Source organism: Nuphar pumila, chromosome 11, assembly GCF_984573655.1.
Source record: "Nuphar pumila chromosome 11, dmNupPumi1.hap1.1, whole genome shotgun sequence".
Classification (NCBI taxonomy): Eukaryota; Viridiplantae; Streptophyta; class Magnoliopsida; order Nymphaeales; family Nymphaeaceae; genus Nuphar; species Nuphar pumila.
Window position 1 is genome coordinate 10431133 of NC_143259.1, and position 21255 is coordinate 10452387.

Consider the following 21255-nt stretch of genomic DNA (forward strand, 5'->3'; position numbering starts at 1 on the left):
TCATACATCCGAAACCCGAGTCCAAACTCCAAACTGGAGTTCAGGTCAACCAATGTGGCTGAGTACTATTTAAGTAAATAAAGCAAACAATAAGAGGAGAATTTGGTAATTTACGTGACCTTTTTAAATACCGACAGTGGGGTTGCCGGTAAGAGCGGAAGTAAAAGTCTCCGTCTTCTCCCGCCGAGCCGTGGAGTCTCTCCTCCGTACTCTTTCCTCCTTCTTTCCCTTCTCCCGCTCCTCTAATTCCGAAATTACCCTTTGGAAAACCCTAGGGAGAGAGGGAGATGTCTGAGATCGCGAAGGAAACATGGAGGAAATACTTGATCCAGTTGCAGGCGCATCCTCTCAGAACGAAGGTCAGGTCTTGACCGCGATTTCCTCCGATTCTTGCTGCAATTTGATCTATATTTCGTTCAATCTCCCTCTCCCTCTCTCTCTCTGTTTTCTCGCGATTATGGCGATTTTATTCTTCGTACACTCTCCGATCGCTCAGGAAGTTGAAAAATCGACCGAAATCGAGTTGGATCACTGCAAAATGGCCTTATTTGGTCATAGTTTTCCTAGTTTATCTCTTACTTATGGAAATGATTGAGATTACATAGAAAGGATTACTGTAGGTACTTTCGAGAGCAGATGGATACTCATGCTCTGGATTCTGCTGTTTTTTCTCGCAATTCTGTGTTTTCTTAGTTTACTCTTAAAAGCTCGCCACTATAGCCCTTTCCTTTTTCCTCGATCATTCGAGAAAGTGGAAACTGGACTAATAAAGCGAAATAAAGTTAGCTGCGGCTTTGTTTGTTTCTTTTATGATGTGGACGGTTCTAATTACGTGAAGAAGTCCGATTTTTATCCACTCAAGCGGAAAGTTAATCCTGACTGGTTTCCAGCACATTTCTTTGCAATCTCATATTTGTTCTGATCATGCAAAAAAATTTCCCACTATTTATCATCTATTTATTCGGATCATTGTGGATAACAAAAAATGAGTCAAAATGAAATAGGAAAATAGAAATTCTTAAAAAAAAAAGGATAACAGAAAATGATCGTTGCTAGTTTTTGTTTTATTTTCTATCTCAATTTTTAACTTTTAAGGATTTTTTGTAAACAAAAAAATCGTATTAGGTCTCGGCAGGGATAGAGGCCAGCTCGTCTCCATTTTTTGGCCAATCCCTGTTTCCCACCCTGAAAGTATCACTGTTATAGTCTATTATTGCAATCGATCATTAATGGACAGGCATAAAAGATCAAATAGGGACATCAGAGGATCTAATATCTATGATTTTCTATGAAACAGAAGTCAAAACCACTAGTTATAGCTGCATTTTCCTTATTTCAGACAGGAACCTCATTTGCTAAAAGTATTTTTACTTTGTTCTGTTTTCTGACAGAAAGAGGACTTTTTACGATTCTAATCATATATAATTATTAAAAGTTAAAAACTTATTTTACATATTTGGATTATTGTGGAAACGGATTTTTGTATGCAGATATGATGCCAGTCAAACTAATAAGACAGATACGATATTAAGCTCGTATAATTGTCAAAAAATTTGTAAAAACATGCAGATATGATAAAAAGTTAGTCTTTGATGAGAGTAAAAGATTATATGGATTTCCTTCTGCAAGATTTTGCATGAATTTAGGAGTGTATGTGCTGTGGATGACAGTCCATTCACTGAGTGATGTCACAGCATGGTTACTTTGTAGATATAGAATATATGTTGGGTATGTGGTTATATGATGAATTTCTTTGGAAATCTATATCCTCGTGTTTTACTAAGCAGAAGACTTTTTATATGATGCTTTTTTCTGAAAGAAATGAGGTCTTTTTATGATTGTAATTGTTATCACTATTAAAACATATCTCAGGTATTTGGATTATTGGGATTTTTATGTGCAGAAAAGACGCCAAACTGATAAGAACAGATATGATATTAAGCTCATAGGACTGTCTATGAAAAAATTGTAAAAAATATGTGGATATGATAAAAGGTGAATCTTTGATGAGAGTAAACGATTAAATGAATTTCCTTCTACAAGATTTTGCATGAATTTGTGCTCAGAGTACGTGCTGTGGATGGCATTCCACTCACTGGGTGATGTCACACCATGGTTACTTTGTACACATGCAATATATGTTGGGGATGCGGTTATATGATGATTTTTTCTGGTTAAATATGTAATATCAACTTCCTGGTATACGTAATCTTTTCTTTGTATTTTTATAGGCGGTGACGGCTGGTATTTTGGCTGGATTCAGTGATGCTATAGCACAAAAGATTTCTGGAATTCAAAAGATTCAGCTGCGGAGGTTGCTTCTTATAATGGTATGCTTTGTGATTTATTACAAAGATTTATTGTTATGCAAGATGATGATATATACGATGATTTTTTTCTGGAAATCTATATCCTTCTGTTTTACTAAGCAGAGGTTTCTGGGTCCAACATTATGCTTTATATGATAGGACTGGTTGTCTTGAGCCTACAGTTTCTTTTTTCCCTTTTATTTCTTTTTTGCTTCCAAGCATTCCTCTCTATGCATGTGCATGTGCATGTCTAATGCTCACATACAATGACAAACATTTATTTTAACTTATTGTTTTCCATTTTAAAAAATAATCAAAATATCAGGATAAATTTAAAAAATCCAAATCAGATTATCATACTAATATTGCAATTTTATCATATATTTTCTTGAAATTTTTTATTTTCTCAAAAATGCTTTCGACTTTTCTATTTCTTTTTTCTTTCTACTTTTAACTAGCCCCTGAGATTCTTCTGAGATGCTACTCAAAAAAATCATTTATTTTTAAATTCTTTCATGAAAAACTCTTGCTGATATTATTGAGGACCAATCCAGACTACCTTCGTCTATGCAATTTGATTGCTTCAGGCAAAGCTTGTAGAATGACACAAAGTTTCACAGAACATCTCATTGTGTGCATATGGTACATGGTGTTTGTAAGGTTGTTTATGCTTGTAAATACTCTGTTATATGTTATTGAATTAACCTGGCTATTGGAATATTGCTTCTCATACAAGGGAAACAGGAATGGTGCCTCTGCATTTTTTTGAAATGGGAAGCTATGAAAAACAATACTTTTATTTTGCACAAGTTTGGAGAAAACAGTTTCTTTAACCAGTTGGGCTATCTAAGCCCTGCTATAGTGATATATTCTTTTTCTTTCTTTTGTTTATTAATTGCACAATCAGGATTGGAACTCCTAGCTGAAAGGGAAAGAGTGAATCTTTTCTTTCTTTTGTTATTAATTGCACAGCCAGTATTGGAACTCCTAGCTGAAACTGAAAGGGAAAGAGTGAATTCAAGCACGTGGAGTATGAGGGCAGATGCAAATAAAAGAACATGACTGTGCTTAACTACCATTTTATAGATGATAGATGTAAACAATAGAATGTAAAACTACTAAACTAGAATATCCAGGTTAGTAAATTCAATGATTTATCCAACCTGCCTTGATTCAATTGCCCGTTTATCAGCTGCACATCACTTTTTTATGCAAGGAAAGTTGATGTGTGCATGCATGCATGTCTCTCTCTATCTTTATGTATATATGCTAAATATGACATGGTGTTAAATGAAACATTTTATCGGATTTCTGTGTTTTTTTGAAATTCTGACCATACAGATCAGATCCAATCTATATGCTTGTTTTTATAGGAATCAGTTCTTAGAGGATTTGATTCCGATGCATGGATAGGTTTTTATAAGGTTTCAAAAATCAACGGCCTATAATTTTCATAAAATTTTGAGGCTCCAAATACCATTTTTTCATCCAAAATGCATGATCCAGGTGTCGATTTCTAGTAAATCATTCATGCTGAACACATCTGTGCCCTTAGAATTTCGAAAAAAATACTGAAAATCCAATAAAATGTTTCATTTAGCACCGTGCCATATTTAGCACAAATCATGTATATATATATATATATATATATATATATATATACCCATGCAAAAAAACATGATTTGCATAAGAAAGAAGGTAAGAGTTATGGAGAAGAATCCACCTTTTTCCAGTTTGAATTTAATCTTGTCTATTCTTCTACTACTGTCTCTTCACTGGTTCAGTGCTTTAGGTTGCTTGGATGATGTGTGCAATGTATGTCTAGACAAAATGGATGAAAATACAATATAAATGAGAAAATTTGGGGGATATTAGTAATTGTATAATGTGACAAAATAAAAGTTTCCTTTTAACACATCGATCAAAGTTTTGGAATCAATCTGAAAATGAGAGACATGTTTTTTTTCTATGGTTAATGACTGATGTAGCCTTGTGGATTGAAGTTAAAATGAAAAATCAACAAAAAATAAAAAGCCTATTAACGGCACCAAGATTGTCTTTAGGATTTACTATAATCACTAATACTTTGCAAAGCTTTTGAAAAATTTCCGAACTGGACTTCTCGAGCAACAAAAGATCAGAATGGCAACTAACAGCAACTGAAGGTTACGGCAAACGCCAAAGTGCCAAGCTTTTCGAAGAGTTTTGATATTTTTTTCATCATAAAACTTGCATTAAGCTCAGCTAAACGCTATCTTGTTGTGGTCCATTTCAAAAGCACTTAGGTCAGTGGTACCATGTCTCACCACATATCTCATTTTGGATGATGTGCTATTTTCTTGACCATATGCCTGATTCATTATGGGCACAACCATGTAGATGGTGAGCATGACTTATCCATTTCTAATGGAGTTGAATATATTGCTACTTGGTTGTATATTTGGATTGGCCAACCATATGCACTACCTTTAACACATTTAGTCACATTATGTTATATTTTTAATCATAGCTTTCTTTCTGAAATCTCAGCTCTATGGCTTTGCATATGGAGGGCCTTTTGGGCACTTTTTGCACAAGCTGATGGATGCCATTTTCAAAGGGAAGAAAGACAGTAAAACAGTGCTTAAGAAGGTAAGGAAGTCATACACTTGTGCAATAGGTTAGTATTATTCTTAAATCCTATTAATTATATTTTTTCCCCTTATCTATTTTTATGATAGTTCCTTTGGTTTTTTAGTTGTTTATATCAGCATGGGAAAATGTGCATAACAGTCATTCAATGTTTGGATGTTGTATTCATACATTCAGTTTTCTCAATATGACGCTTGCAGTTTTTCTCTTTTTTAGGTGATATTGGAACAGTTAACTTCTTCACCTTGGAACAACTTTGTCTTCATGATGTACTATGGTTTGGTCGTTGAAGGTGAGATGTAGCTTTAATTGTTCTAACAGTTTACAAAAGAGACTCACAGTAATGAGCATGCAATTCATTGTTTGGTTGGTGTTCCTCTGATCTCATCTAATCAATTATGAGACAAGGAAATGGCTTCTTGCATTGCCAATATGAATTATACAGCAGTCCTATTTTTAAACTTTCCATGACAATCAATAGATTGTATCTTGATCTGTTTTGGTTGGCCATCATGGTTTTTTTTTTTCTGGTTGGAAATTGAGAAACAGATCCTAAAACCTTTATGCCAAACCCTGTGAAGACATGAAAATTGATCTCTGGAACGTAAAGTTGTAACATCTTAGAATCCTTGTATATTGCAAAATTTTCATGGATGAAATTAGTTAGGCATAGCTTCGTCTAAGTTTTTTTCAAGTTGCAGCTTCTTACAAACAAGTATTTGTAAATTTCTTGAACTGAGATAAATGAAGCACGTGCTCTTGCTCTGGGGATAATATTTATTTTTTGAGACCGAAATTGGGTAAATTGTTCAAATACACATCTTCAACATCTGGTTAAATCAAGTATGCATGCTAAGCCTGTTTGACGCCTCTCATCATTACAATCAATTGGCAATTTTAGTGGCTTAGAGTTTCATCTGCTCGTGACTTTTCCTTTCAAGTTCGATTTCTGCTGGAGGGTAATATGATTTTAGAAAACTATCCAAGATTTCTAGATCTTATGTTAACGATCTGATTGTGCTCAGTTGTTCTGTTTTGGCAACATAGGAAGACCGTGGAGTTTGGTGAAGAATAAAGTTAAAGGAGACTATCCTTCTGTACAATTGACTGCATGGAGGGTATGCAAACAGGATAATGTCTTGCATTCTTTTTTCTGAACACAGACGCTATTGAATTATCGTTGATTTTTAAGATTGTCCAATGAATGATATGCAGTTTTGGCCTATAGTGGGTTGGGTAAACTATCAGTATATGCCTTTGCAGTTCAGAGTCCTCTTCCATAGCTTTGTTGCATCCTGCTGGTATGTTCCCTTCTTATCTTGTGTTCCACCTTCTTTCTCACAGATCTTTTCTCATAAATGCACACACGGCCACTGCATTATGTGGGTATTCTGTCAGATAACAGAGTCCAAGACCATTTTAAAGATGAACAGGGCGCAGGTTGTGACAAATTTGTCCAGCTTTTTTCCCAAAAGATGGCAGACCGATTTGCAAGTTGGCAGCCAAATTTTTTCCTTCTCACAGGCAAAGTTGGCAATTTGCAGTGTTAAGAACCAGTAGATTATCCATTCAGACCTAGAAATTATCCAGGCAAGAGAAATAATAGGAAGACTTTAGTTTAAGCATATTTTCAGTCATTCAGAAAGAGTAGGATCTGGGAAGGCTGCCAAAATTGCGATCAATTCAGTTTCTCTGGTAGCTTGAATACCCTATCAAGGCTCGGCATTTGCCGAGTCAGACTTCAGTGGAGCTGTGGAGATTTATCCAAGCTTGGTTGCTCGGTAAAAAGTTGAGACTCGGCCCTGGTTGACTCAGGTGACTTATGCAGACTTGTCTGATACATGTCTCAATCTGGAAAGAATATGAGTGGGAGAATATTGCAAACAAGAGAATTTGGCTGATCTAGTGAAGAATTGATTCAATGAATTACTTGCCCTTGCCCTTGCTCGGACAGGGTCAGCTAAGACTTGATCTGGTTTTCCCATCTATTCAGACATATCTACGGGTCAAAACTGTGACAGCTTCAGACCTTGATATAGGATACAACCTTGAGTTTCACCTTGACATATCTTTTTTATGCATTTATTGTACTGACCAAATTTGTCTTTCATGCTACAACCTCACAACCGTTTAAAGAGATTGCCTTACCTTAAGAGGGTTTCTTTGTAGCCCCCCTCTAGAATGATGTTTCCCAAGGACCAAACTTGTGAAAAGATGGTCCTACAATGAGGTTCTCAGTATTTTTGGTCACTATCATGTCTCCAACGTTGAGACTCACCACCCCAATTGGGATCGTGCACAGAATCATCATGAAATACATAAAAGAAATCTAATTCTGTACATAAGAGGCTTATATATGGACTTTTTTTTTTGCTTTTTTAGAAGAAACGAGCAATACAAAATGGGAGAGAAAGACGATGAGATGTCATCGCTCCCTATAGTATGTTGTGTTTGCCACCATACACAGAAATCAGAAACCTTCTTTCCCAAGAAGTCCTATCGTCCTACCCGACAATCGTCTTTCCAAAAAATATCAGAATCAGGCCAAATAACCCGAACTGCAGACTGGACGTCATCTTGGATGAAACCCTTAATGGAGTTGAGGGAGTTTGAGACGTTCCTGAAGAATCTATTAACGCATGCACGTTATGAACTGAACATAGGGATCATGCAATAATATTGATCTTTTATATGATAATTGCATGTTCATCTCTAACATTTATGTTGGTGATGTATTTTCAGGGGAATATATCTAAACCTGCGTGCCAGGACTCTGGTCATCAAGCAAGCATGACAAAGAACAGTTGCATAGGAAGCTGAGAAAGTTTGGGCGGTCTCATCTACTCACTCGGTCTTCCACTCAAAATACTTAAGGTAACTCTTGCTCTGACAGATTGAATATTGGTGGGGTGAGTTTTGGGCAAGCCTTCGTGTGAAGCCTGTGATACAGGTCATTATTGCGGCTGTTCTTCCACTGGTAGATCAAACGCTCATCTTAAAGACTGGATACTGCATGATAAGATGTTGTCTGATGGTCTAATGTTATCAGTATCGGCAGAAAATCGATAAGCTGCAAACCTGAACCTGCTATTTTTTAATAAATATAACAAAATACCAAAAAATAGTTTTTAATAGTATTTTAAAATTATTTTAATGGTTTTAACACGTGTCACATTATGATTGATACATAATAAATTTTTTTTATTAGTTTTGGGCCGATACAGAACTATTGGCTACAGCTGAATCGGTGGCCAAACGATTCGGGGCAGATACCGATACAGAAAAATCCTAGTCTATTTTTTAGTGAGTAGGTTTGGTACAAGCTCGGCTCATCTAAAAAGGTTAATGTGTAGGCTCAGCTCAAGCTCGAATTGAGCCTGAACCACTGTGTTCAGGCTTGGCTCGTGCCGATTATCGAGCCAAGCTCAGCCCGGTTCGTAAGCTCATTCTAAGCTCAGCTCATTTAAATGGTCGGACAAGCTTAACCAGGTTCAGGCCGGCTTAGTTCATTGTGCATGCCTAGTTAAGGCTGTTAATTGGCTTTGGGCATGGCGTCTGGCCGGGTGATGTAGAAATTTTTCTCATGAGACCCCTTTGATTGTACATGACCAGGGATATCAGTCTGCGTTCTATCCTAATGCTTGACAAGAATGCAGCATTCTGGGCCCACGTGCACCATCAAAGATGAACATGGCATATAAGCCACTGGCATGAGTCTTGTGCTGCTGCACCTGATCACCCATCATCTTTGAGATACAGCTTGTCAGCTGTAGACCCAACAGCAGATGGTGGGTGATCAGGTGTGGCAGCACACTTGAAAGTGTGCAATCACATTGAATCCAATGTCAACAGTCAAACTTATCTTGCACTCGTGGCGAGGTAGGCTCTTTCTCAGCGCTCGGGCTTGGGCTTGGGCTCGTACACAGGACTTAAAAAAGCCAAAATTTGAAGGATAAAGGTCCGTCCATTTTCCAGCCCTGATTAAATCCATCCGGCCAAACACGATAACCACCTAACACAATCAAATCAGATAAATAATGTAGCAGATATGGGTTTTCCAAACCCAAATCCAATTCCAATTCCAATGTAGACCTAACACATTAAATGATGAAAATGTCATCCATAACCATTGGATTCGGCTCAGGAAAAAGGTCCCTCTGTATGCCTTCGACTTCGAGTCCGAGCCTATTATTGCTTGCTCCCAGATCTGACGAGGCTGGATCTAGAGAGTTCCAATGTCAAGCCAAATCCGATCCGTTTGTATCCCTGGACCCCTTACTCGTACTCGAACCCTAACCCATTTCCTCATCTAAAATATCTGGGTTGGGTCTTGGGGTTTATTTTGGCCATTTCACTGAGCACGTGCGGCTATACCTGCGGACAATCAAACGGTGGATGTTCCGTTATTTAGTCAGAGGACGTGGGCATTAGTTACTGAATGCTCTTTCACCTAACCTCACTCGTACTCTCTCTCTGACCGCCCCATTTTACCTCTCCGGCGACCAAAAACTCCATGCCGTACATTTCTGGCCAAAATCCATGGCCGTTGTACCAGTTTCTGCCCGGTGACCGACTCGCCTGTTCCTTCCACACTAAGATATTCTTTTTTACCGTTTTACGTTCTTTTATTCCATATCTCTATTTTTTTTTATTCTCTCTTATGGGTGCCTCGATTGAATTGTTGATGACGTGGCAAGCGTTACGATGCGAGTGCAAATAGGAATTATGGGTGCCACGTGGATATCGGCATCCAGGTAAGTTGGGGTTTTGACACCCCGGTGTTGGCGGCATCGTGAGCCGAGCCGAAAGGCAGTCGGCTCATCTGGCTCATTGACTCCATGACCCCCTTGCTGGTGGCTGGATATGCATATAGTCAGATACCTAATCCGAATCCAACATGCCATTGCTGGATTCAGATCCTTAAACCGTGTCCCAATTAGCAATAGAAATGGGTCAGATATCACACTAGATCTGAATGTTCAAGAGTGAGTTTGGCTCTGGATCCAGATCCAACTTAGATCTCATATTGGGTGCTGAATCCAGCGAAAAAGTGGGATTCTGTAGTACTAGTACTGAACCTTGCAAAAAGAGGTACTGATTCTAAAGTGGAAAAGATCACAAGTCAGAGCAGTCCTTATTCTGTCCTGGACTTGGCCATATAGTGCTATCTGATTCTGATTTAGATATGCATAGACCCAAGTATATTTGTTGTATGTCTGAACCAGATTCAGATATATCATCTCAAAATGAAAATGTGGGTCAAATATGGGTTGGACCTGAGTCATATCTTTGACCCATTTGCTTCCCTAGTCTATATGTACATTCAGATAGGATATTCATATGTGCTGTCAGAATATTTTTTGGTCACAATTGGGTTTAGATCAATATTTTAGGACCAAAGACCAATCCAAATGAGTTTTTCATATGTAGAAATTGTTAGATAAATCGTGTGAGCCTACATATGTTTAATCACACATTATATGTTGTCTAAAGTTAAGGCCTATATAAAGTGATCAGATACGGTTGGACCATATGATAGCTCATATGACAGTGATTTTATTATGTGATGTGTTAATAACCTCATGTGTTAATTTTTAATTTTATGATGGGTTGAATTGAAAATAGACCATAAGGTGATTGCAATTAAGTTATGGTCTTCAAACCATATATAGTGGTTATTCTTTTTCACAACAAGAAATTTGTGGATTAGCGACAGACACTATCCGTCGATAATCTGTCACAAATCCGTTTAGCGATGGATTGACGATGGATAGCATCCATCGCAATTTCCTGGTCGTTAATTAGCGACATAACTGATCTTCGCTACTTCCGTCGCTAATTCGCGATGTATTAACGAATGCCATGATCCGTCGTTAAATAAGGACTGATTTGGTTTTGTGACAGATACATATCCGTCGCTAAAATTTCATGATGGATACATTTTTGTCATTAAATTCTGTCGCTCAATTAACCACGGCTTAGTGACAGATTACATTTTGTAGCAAACATTGACTGATTCAGTTTTTGAGATAGATTAATATCCGTCCCTAATTCGTCGCTACATTTGCGACGAAAAATATCTGTCGCTAATCCATCGCAAAATTTAAAAAAAAAAATTTTATTTGAAATATAAATATCGAGAAAAAATTTCTCGTTATACAATTTATATAACTTGTGTAAAAAAAATAAAGTACACATAAAAAAGGCATAAACAAAGCAGGTGAAACAAATTTAGCACAAGCTATAAGTGAAACAAATTTAACAACCTGTTATAATCCTCGTCAACTACTAATTAGTTACAAGTGAATATATACAAAGAGTTTCGTTTGAAACAACAAGTACGTGCAACAAATTCAACACATGAATCTAATTATCGCTAAGATTTGGAGCATCATCCTCTTCATTGTCTCGATCTGCCCCTTCATCCATGCCTGCATCAGCTCTTCTACGTTGATAATCTCCAGCATCCTATAAGAGAATCGAAATGTTAGTATTGATAAACAAAATATAATGAAATAAATTATATGCAATGCACCTAATCTAAGGAAATCAAAGTAACATTGCTGAATGACACATAGACTAGCAATAAAGTGAAAAACATTAACATAATTCAGATATGTGTTCTAAGGCTGACAAAAAAAATTTATAGTGATTCAATCATGCAAATATGTGTTCTAAGGTTGTCAAAAAAATGTCATAGTGATTCAAGCATGCATATATGGTTTATAAGGTTGTCAAATAAATGTGTTATGTATCACAATCATGCATATATGTGTTCTAAGGCAGTCAAAAAACTTTCATAGTGATGAAATCATGCTTATATGTGTTCTAAGGCGGTCAAAAAACTTTCATAGTAATGAAATCATGCTTATATGTGTTCTAAGGCGGTCAAAAAACTTTCATAGTGATGAAATCATGCTTATATGTGTTCTAAGGTTGTTAAAAAACTTTCATAGTAATTCAATCATGCATATATGTGTTATAAGGCAGTAAAAAAACTTTCATAGTGGTGACATTATTCTTATATGTGTTCTAAGGTTATCAAAAAACTTTTATAATAATTCAATCATGCATATATGTGTTATAAGGCAGTCAAAAAACTTTCATAGTTATGAAATCATTCTTATATGTCTTATAAGGCAGTCAAAAAACTTTCATAGTGATGAAATCATGCTTATAATGATTTGATATATATATATATATATATATATATATATATATATATATATATATATATCAAATCATTAGATATATATATCACAAAGATATTTAGAAAGATGAAATCACATTCATAAACACGATACATTCACTTTCAACATATTTTCATAATACACTTTCACATGGAGGGCATAATTAATTCAAAAATAACTTCATGCAAGCATGAATACAATCACGTCAAACATTGCAATACATTCAATCATTCATATCACAATAATGTCAAATATGTACTTGCAGTAAACACACTCCAATATCTCGCTAACTACCACTATGACTAGCATGAACTCCGAACTACAAAAATAAGAGCACTTCTATTTTCATACATTTAAATCATGCTCAGCATGATCTCCGAACTCCAGCAAAGTAGTCCTAAATATCCACAACTAAGTGGGTGTGTGAACAAGAAAGTATTGCATCCAAGAAAATAAATAACATGTGATGCGTTTGCATCACTTACTCACCACAGGTATTTACCCGATTTGCATTGCTTTTGCCTTTATATTTTTTTCTTATTTCTTTTTGCATTGTATTTTTAGCCGCATGCGATGCTTAGCACTAAGCATCATGCAATTAGCTCAGCTACGTACTTATAAATCACAAATATACAAAAAAATACAATACCAAATGATCTACTCGTCCCTCTCACAAGGAGAGAATGCTACAACTACACACACACACAACGACCAGCTTATCGTCACTTGAAAAGACCTTCACAATTGATAGATACAGGTCAGAGGCCCAGCGAGATGGATGGAGCTCGACTGGTACACGATCGCTCGTTGCTATTCTCGCACAAACAAGGGCAGAAAAGAAAAAGCAAAAGAAAAAAAAACACAAAGAAGGACCAATGGGGAATTCAGTACCGACCGATGAGAACCACGACAGTAGAGGGCCTCCGGGTCGACACTCGTCAGGAAGACGAAGTGCGTCTCAACGACAACGGTGGTGTAGGGTGGACAAAAGAAAATAGGGGAGGAAAAGAGGAGATCGGAGGTCGGCGATGGCGGCGACGATGGTCGGCCTGTGACGGATTGGGCGGGACTCAGGGAGGGGGAGGAAGAAGAGGAGGTCAGCGATGGCGTAGCTCCAGCGGCCTACAGTTTGGGAAGGAAGGAAGTGAGGAGAGGACTCAGGGAGGGGGAGGAAGAAGAGGAGGTCGGCACACGGCGGTGGTCGGCAATGGCATACGACATCGAGAGAGATTGAGTGAGATAAGGAGGAGGTGATGGAGAGAAATCGGGCGACAGGCGGCGATGGCACACGACGGTGGTCGACGGTGGCACACAATGATGAGAGAGGAGTGAGGGAAGAAGGAGGTGACAGGCGACGATGGCACACGACAGTGATCGACGGTGGCACACGATGATGAGAGAGAAGGAGTGAGGGAAGGAGGAGGTGACAGACGACGTGCGAGGGATGAAACAAAAAGGGAAAGAAAGGGGCTCACATTAGGGTTTTACTGGAGAAATTAGCGACGATTTAGCGATGAAAAAATTCTGTCTCAAAATTCATCGTGAATTAGAACGAAGTAGCGACAAAATTTTTTTGCCGCTCATTCGTCGCGAAGTTACGACAGAGTTTGAGTTTGATTACATTTCGTCGCAAAGCCGTCGCTAATTAGGGATGAATTTTGAGACATAATTTTTTCATTGCAAATTCTACAACTAATTCTAATTTTAGGGACGACTAATTTTCTCTCGCTAATCCATCACAAAATTGCGGCAAATTATTTTTGTCGCAAATGTCCGTCGCTAATTGACATTTTTTTGTAGTATTTTTAGACCATCAGACGGGGGGGATCCGGTTCTCCTTATCGTCTGTGTCAGATTGTCGTCGGCTAGGGGTAAACCCTTTTGAGATCTTTGGACGGTCGAGGGTTTTCTTTGTTCTCAGATCGCCGGACGATTGAGGGTTCTCCCTGTTTTCAGATGGCCGAACGACGGACACCCATTCAGACCAGGTGAGTCAGCGATAATCAAGGCAAAGTCTGGCATCGTGGTCGGCGGTTCGTGGTCGGCGATAGCAGGGATTAGTTTTGGTGGCACTTAGTGCATGGATCGGCTGTCGTCAGACGTTTTGGGGTCGGCGGTAGTCAAGATGTTGTTCAGGCTTGGCTTTCAGCTGATGCTACGCGAATGGGGGCCGATTCAGTGACCCGGGCAACTCAACTTTCAGTGGGTGTATCGCTGTACACGGCTGAATCGGGCTTCAGCCGATCTGGTGACTTGGGCCGGTTCAACATTCAACCGATTCAGCCGGCTGAGGGATTCGACCATTAGGCCTGGTTCCAGTTCGACCTCCAGTTGATCGAGCCTTGGACCAGTTCGACCTTAGCCATGTCGGGTTCAGCCTCCACTTGCAATTCAAGCCGGTTTCAGCCTCTAGTTGGGGTCGGGCCGGCTTCGATTTCCTTGGGGAACGACTGACCCAGTTTGATCTCTAATAAGTTGCGGGGACTGAATCGGGTTGGGTGGTGCGTTTGTACGTCGATCCTGGTAAGACCAGGCCCGTTAGCCCATGCCCTATACCCAGTTGTTGTGTTGGCATCTGATCTGTCATGGGTCAAGCCTGTTTTGATCTGCCGATGAGTTTGATACGATCTCATGGGCCAGACCCTTGCATGTGCCTTGAAATTTATAATATTTTTTTAAGGACTTTTATTATTGAATTTAGGGCCATTAAGTATGCATTTTGGGTCCTCTCAGAGGGTCGACTTCGGTTACTTTTTGACCCTATATGAATTATGATCATGTTTTCTTTTTGTTCATATGCATGTGTTGACATATTTAAACTATGGTATTATTTTCAAAACAAGGGTCTGATATTCTAATTGAGTTGATTAAAACATGTTACCAAAGTAACCTCTATTGTGGAAATTAACTTGTTTGAAATATTGAGATGTTTATATATTTAGGTTTCAAGCGAATAATGATCTTCCCAAAGGAAGATTACTATTTAGCCGATGCCAAATATATAATTTTTTCAGTAATAAATATAGGATGATTATCAAGTTTTTTATGTGAACAATGAGTCAAATACTCATAGTTTGACATGATTAATTGTCTATGTTTTATTACTGTGATGAAAATTCTACTTACAAGTTGACATTTCTGTCCAAAGATTAAATGTCAATGTTGTGCTGAGTATCTTGTGATGGAATTCACCAAAATTTAAATATGTTTGTTTATGTTATTGTATATGAATTTGTATGTTAATTGTGAGCTTGTTTTGTTCTTGATTCAGTTAATACCTCTGCTTCTACAATATCTGCAAATATAAATTCGATCCCTATTTTGAATGATTCTAACTTCAAAAACTGAAAAGATGATGTTATGATTATTCTCGGATGCATGAATCTGGATTTTGCACTTCGAGATGATCAACCACCTACTCTTACAGATAGAAGTTTTGTTGAGAATAAAAGGAACCATGAGCGGTGAGATCGATCCAATTGCATGAGTCTTATGATCATGAAACGTGAAATTCTGAAAACCTTCAAGGGCACTGTGTCTGAAGAGGTTAATGCCAAGAAGTTCCTTGAGAAAATCAAAAAGTGTTTTGCTAAAAACGAAAAGACTGCGACAAACACTCTCTGTTCGAATCTTGTTTGAATGAGGTATAAAGGTAAAGGAAACATTAGGGAGTACATTATGAAAATGTTCCATCTTGCTTTAAAACTAAATGCATTAAAGTTAGAGTTGTCTGATGACTTGCTCGTGCACTTAGTTTTGATATCTCTTCCTGTACAATGCAGTCAGTTTAAGGTAAGTTATAACTGCCAGAAGGATAAATGGACTCTTAATGAACTCATTTTTCATTGTGTGCAAGAAGAAGAAATGATGAAGTAAGAAAAGACAAAAAGTGTTCACTTGGCAGTAACCTTTAAGAACAAGTTTAAGAAAAAGAATAAGAATAAGGAAGCTGTCTCAATCGCAGAAGAAACATAGGATACATCAGGATCCAAAGTTCAGTTGTTTCTTTTGCAAAGGGGAGGGTCACATAAAGAAGGATTATACCAAATATCATGCTTGGCGTGAAAAGAAAGGTATTTTGGTTTGTTCTAAGTTTAATTTAACTTATGTACCCAAATACACTTGTTGGATGGATTATGGTGCTACCACTCACATAAATATGTCAATATAGGGTTGCCTACGTTGCCAAACGTCAATTGATGCTGAAAGATTCATCTATGTGGGAGATGACAAATTAGTTAAAGTTGAGGCAATAAGGACATTTAGGTTGCTATTAAAGACTGATAGTTATTTAGCTTTGAAAGAAACATATATTGTACAGTCATTTAGACATAATTTAGTTTCTATTTTCTCATTAGACAAATCTGGTTATTCTTGTTTATTTAGAAATAGTCAATTTAAATTGTTTTTTGATTCAAATCTTATTGTGATCGGTTCTTTATCTGTGGTTGATAACCTATATTTACTTAATATTGTTGCCTCATATATTGAAACCTTGCATTCTAGTTCTCGTATTACAAAATAAAAATTAACAAATGAGAATTTCACTTTATTATGACACAAGTACTTAGGTTATATTTCTAAACAAAGAATTGAAAGGCTTGTGACAAGTGAAATTCTTGATTATCTTGATTTCACCGACTTTCAGGTTTGTGTTAAGTGTATAAAAGGGAAACGAACAAACATAAGAAAATTAGGTGCCGAAAGAAGAATAGACGTCTTAGAACTAATTTGTATAAATATTTATGGGTCATTCTCTATGACTTCTTTAAATAGTCAACAATATTTTATTACATTCATAGACGATTATTCTTATTATGGGTACCTATATTTTGATTCATGAAAAGTCTTAATCCCTGGATGTGTTCAAATCATTTAAGGCTAAAGTTGAAACTCAACTTGGCAAAAAGATTAAGGCCGTCAGATCTAACCATGGTGGTGAATACTATGGTAGATATGATGGATCATCAGGTGAACAACATCTAGGGCCCTTTGCTAAATTCCTAGATGAATGTAGTATCGTCCCTCAATACACCATGCCAGACACTTCTAGCATAAATGGTGTTGTTGAGAAACGAAACAAGACCTTAAATGATATGGTAAGGAGTATGATTTTCCATTCTACCTTACCAGAACCCCTCTGCGGAGAGGCATTAAAAACTGTAGCTTATATACTGAACAAGGTACCAACTAAAGAAGTAACCAAGTCTCCATATGAAATCTGGACAGACAAAAAGCCTAACATGAAGCATTTTCATATTTGGTGATGTCCAGCTGAGGCTACACCTTATAGGCCACATGAAAAGAAACTAGATTAAAGAACGGTTAACTACTATTTTGTTGGGTATTCTGAAAGATCTAGGGGTTATAATTTTTTATGACCATGTGAATAAATCATTTTTTGAGACAAAAAACGCCTGTCTCTTTGAGATGCTGAGTTTGGGGGGAGTGATAAGGTAAAAGATATTGCTTTTGAAAAAGAATCTACTTCTCTTCCTACAATTGTTGTTGCCAATGACCAGATTTCTATTTCTGACATTGTTCTAATAAATCCAGAATAAGGCAATGCTTTAGATCTCTCTATCCAAAATCAAGCTTTTATTCTTGAAGTACAAACTCAACAACCTCAAGAAACACCTAAGTAACTCAAGAACAAGTGCCACTAAGAAAATCTACTAGAGAGTGGAGAAGGGCAATTCCAAATGATTATATTGTTTTTATCTAAGAACATGAGGGTGATACTCGCTTAAGGGAAGATGATCCAATCAACTTTCATTAAACTATACAGAGTTCTAACTCTCAAAAGTGGATAGATGCCATGCATGATGAGATTAAATCTATGAAAGACAATGACGTATGAGATATTGTCCCATTACCTTAATGTGTAAAGCTTATTGGTTGCAAATGAATATTTAAAACCAAGAGAGATTCAATGGATAATGTGGAAAGATATAAAACCCGTCTTATTGCAAAAGGATGTTCTCAAACGGTAGGTATTGACTATACAAAGATTTTCTCTCTAGTTTCAACGAAAGGCTCTTTCAGAATTATGATGACACTTGTAGCTCATTATGTTTTGAAGCTACATCAGATGGATGTAAAGATTACATTTCTTAACGGTGACAATGATGAGACACTATATATGGTGTAACTAGAATGTTTTGTTTCAGACGATGCAAAGAAAATGATTTGTGAATTAAAAAAATTTATCCATGGACTTAAGCAGGCTTTCCGTCAATGGTATCATAAATTTCATCAAACTGTCCTCTTATTTGGTTTTGAGATGAATATGGTTGATGAATGCATATACCATAAGTTCAATGGGGGTAAATATATTTTTTTGGTTTTATATGTCGATGACATATTACTTGCCAGTAATGATATAGGTATATTGCATAAAACCAAGAGATTTCTGACAAAAAATTTTGAAATAAAAGATTTTGGTGACACCTCTTTTATATTAAGGATTCAGATACATCGAGATCGTTCTCGAGGTATTCTTAGATTATCGCAAAAAAGCTATATCGAAAGGATTCTTGATAGATTTGGCATGAAGAATTGTAAACCAGGTGTTAAGGGAGACAAGTTTAGTCTCACTCAGTACTCCAAACACCAGTTTGAAGTTAAGGACATGAAAAAGATTCTTATGCATCTGTTGTGAGGAGTCTTATGTATGCTCAAATGTGTACACATCTGGATATAACATACATTATTAGGATGTTAGGCAGATATCTGAGTAACCCAGGTATGAATCATTGAAAAGCAATCAAATGGGTTATGTGGTAGTTTGCAAAGAACAAAAGGTTACATGCTCACATACAGGAAGTCAGATCAGCTGGAGATAATTAAGTATTCAGATTCTGACTTTGCTGGATGCCAAGACAGTCGCAGATCCACGTTAGGTTATGTTTTTCTGTTGGCCGGGGGAGTTATTTCTTGGAAGAGTCCCAAGCAGACACTCATTGCTTCTTTCAGTATGGCAGTAGAGTTCATAAACTGTTATGAGGCATCCAATCATGTAATATGATTATACAATTTTGTCATTGGGTTGCAGATTTTGGATAATGTTGAATGATCGTTAAAGTTGTTTTGTGACAATAATTTGGCAGTACTATATTTCAATAATAACTAGAGCTCCTCAAAGTCAAAACATATTGACATCAAGTTCCTTGTTGTTGAAGAAAAAGTGCAAAATGATCAGATATCTATAGAGCATATTGGCACAAACTCCATGATTGCGGATCTCCTTACCAAAGGTTTACTATCCAAGGTCTTTCACGAGCATACTGCTTGAATGAGTGTTATATCATTTAATGATATGCTGGTTTAGTGGGAGTTTATATTTGGACATTTTATGATATAATAAAGTTTCATTTTACTACTTCAGTATAAAGTTCAGGTTTTAGTTTCATTTTGTACTCATTTGTTGTAATCTCACTAAAGAATAAGGCAGGATCAGTTGAAAATAGGCATGTTTGGATCACATTATATGTAATTTCTATGCTTCATATTCATACTTGATCTATGTTGTTGGTTATGTCAATATACGTGATCATTGATGGGTCTAATTGTGATGTTTATAATGAAGACCGCTTTGGTTCTATGTTGACATGATCAATATACCGGATTGTTAGAGATGTCATCTAATAAGACAATGTTTTTGAACTCATAAGGTTATAATGCATGATTGTAAGGTGACATATGTGGCCCAAGTGAGAGATTGTTAGATAAATCGTGTGGGCCTACATATGTTTAATCACACTTTATATGCTATCTAAGGTTAAGGTACATATAAAGTGATCACATGCGATTGAGCCATATCATATCTCATGTAGTATGGTTTTATTATGTACAAAGACCTCATGTACTCTCATATGTCAATTTTCAATTTTATAATGGGTTGAATTAGAAAAAGACCATAAAGTGGTTACAATTAGGTTATGGTCCCCAAACCATAGATAGTGGATGTTCTCTTTTGCCTCCCCATGATCAAGAAATAAAACTATCCATTTCTCATTAGGTTTAGAGAAGAAGGCAAGACCACGTATAGAGGTTTTGGAAGATCATACTCGTGAAAGATCTATCGGCGCACCAATAGATTCAGGTACGCTTTCACATCAAGTTTCATTTCTGATATTTTTATTGATTTAGCATGAACAAGTTAACGATCAAATAAAGTTTTTCAGTGGATTTAAAATCCAATAGAAATCTTCTTTACAGCTTCGGTTTTTTATTCTGCCTCATCATATATGATTAAGATCTAAATTCAGATTTAGATCTACCGCTTGGATGTCATTAGGATCTGGCATGTTCTGTCTTGTATCATATCCATTTGGACCCCTAGGAACATGGTAAAACTGAACCCAATTTTGAATATTGGTCAAAAAGTCTGATTCTGAATCCAGGTTAGAGCTACATCCAATGTAGTAGTGTCGAATTCAGGTCTGCATGCATAGTAATACTGGATCCAATAAAAAAAGTCCAACAATTACATTTAAAAAGTGCAAAGTGATCGAACTTAATCTGAATTAAATGCAAATCCAACAAGAATTATGCTGAATCCGAAAACCAATCATTCAACTCAGAACGCATTCTGAATGAATAATTGAATCTTAACTAAAGGTCCATATCATAGAGCAATGTGTCAAATTTGGGTCGGAGGTCCAACCGAATGCAATCCATTTGCTCCCCTAACTTTTTCTCTTTATAGAAAAAAAGTTCCCGTGACACGTAGACACATTGTGCGACACGCTATGACACGCTCAAACATGTAGTAGTACTTTTGGGCTATTTTTTTATTAAAACATTAAATAATATAATTTGATAAATTGCATATTAAAAAATTCGGTCCCATTTTGTGTCCTAGGTTTGTATCTTGATGATGGGGCCCGCCACTTAGCATTGACACTTTGCTCTTCTGCACCCCTGCGCTTGGTTACCTTGGCCAAGTCTTTGAACAAGGAGTTAGGGTGCAGTAAGTCCTACAACTACAGTGTCGTCGGATTGCAAAACTTAGTTTAGATTGAGGAGAGTCTTTACAAGGTATGGTCCAAACCAGGGGCAGAGCCAGGAATCTAAGTTAGAGTGGGAACAACTGCACAAGTAGGGGTGTCAATAAGTCGGGT

General features: G+C 36.9%; 1 protein-coding gene across 2 annotated transcripts; it reads left to right on the plus strand.

Moving 5' to 3' along the window:
* Nucleotides 1-139: 139 nt before the first annotated feature.
* LOC149821939 (peroxisomal membrane protein PMP22-like) lies at nt 140-7878 on the plus strand. 2 transcript variants are annotated; one of them, XM_089980710.1, is made up of 7 exons: nt 140-359; nt 2232-2330; nt 4839-4940; nt 5157-5232; nt 5988-6058; nt 6156-6241; nt 7683-7878. In XM_089980710.1, the coding sequence occupies exons 1-7, from the start codon at nt 288-290 to the stop codon at nt 7732-7734; spliced, it is 558 nt and encodes a 185-aa protein (XP_089836836.1). In that variant the 5' UTR covers nt 140-287; the 3' UTR covers nt 7735-7878. The 2 variants fall into 2 exon arrangements, with proteins under 2 accessions (XP_089836836.1, XP_089836835.1); XM_089980709.1 differs by lacking the exon at nt 7683-7878 and having other exon boundaries at nt 6156-7119.
* Nucleotides 7879-21255: the final 13377 nt, after the last annotated feature.

What these genes read in the sequence shown, in the direction of transcription:
- LOC149821939 (XM_089980709.1), top strand. Translation starts at nt 288, where the DNA reads ATGTCTGAGATCGCGAAGGAAACATGGAGGAAATACTTGATCCAGTTG. An exon ending in CGCATCCTCTCAGAACGAAG is followed by an intron (nt 360 to 2,231) that starts GTCAGGTCTTGA and finishes GTATTTTTATAG; the next exon opens with GCGGTGACGGCTGGTATTTT. An exon ending in CTATGGTTTGGTCGTTGAAG is followed by an intron (nt 5,233 to 5,987) that starts GTGAGATGTAGC and finishes TTGGCAACATAG; the next exon opens with GAAGACCGTGGAGTTTGGTG.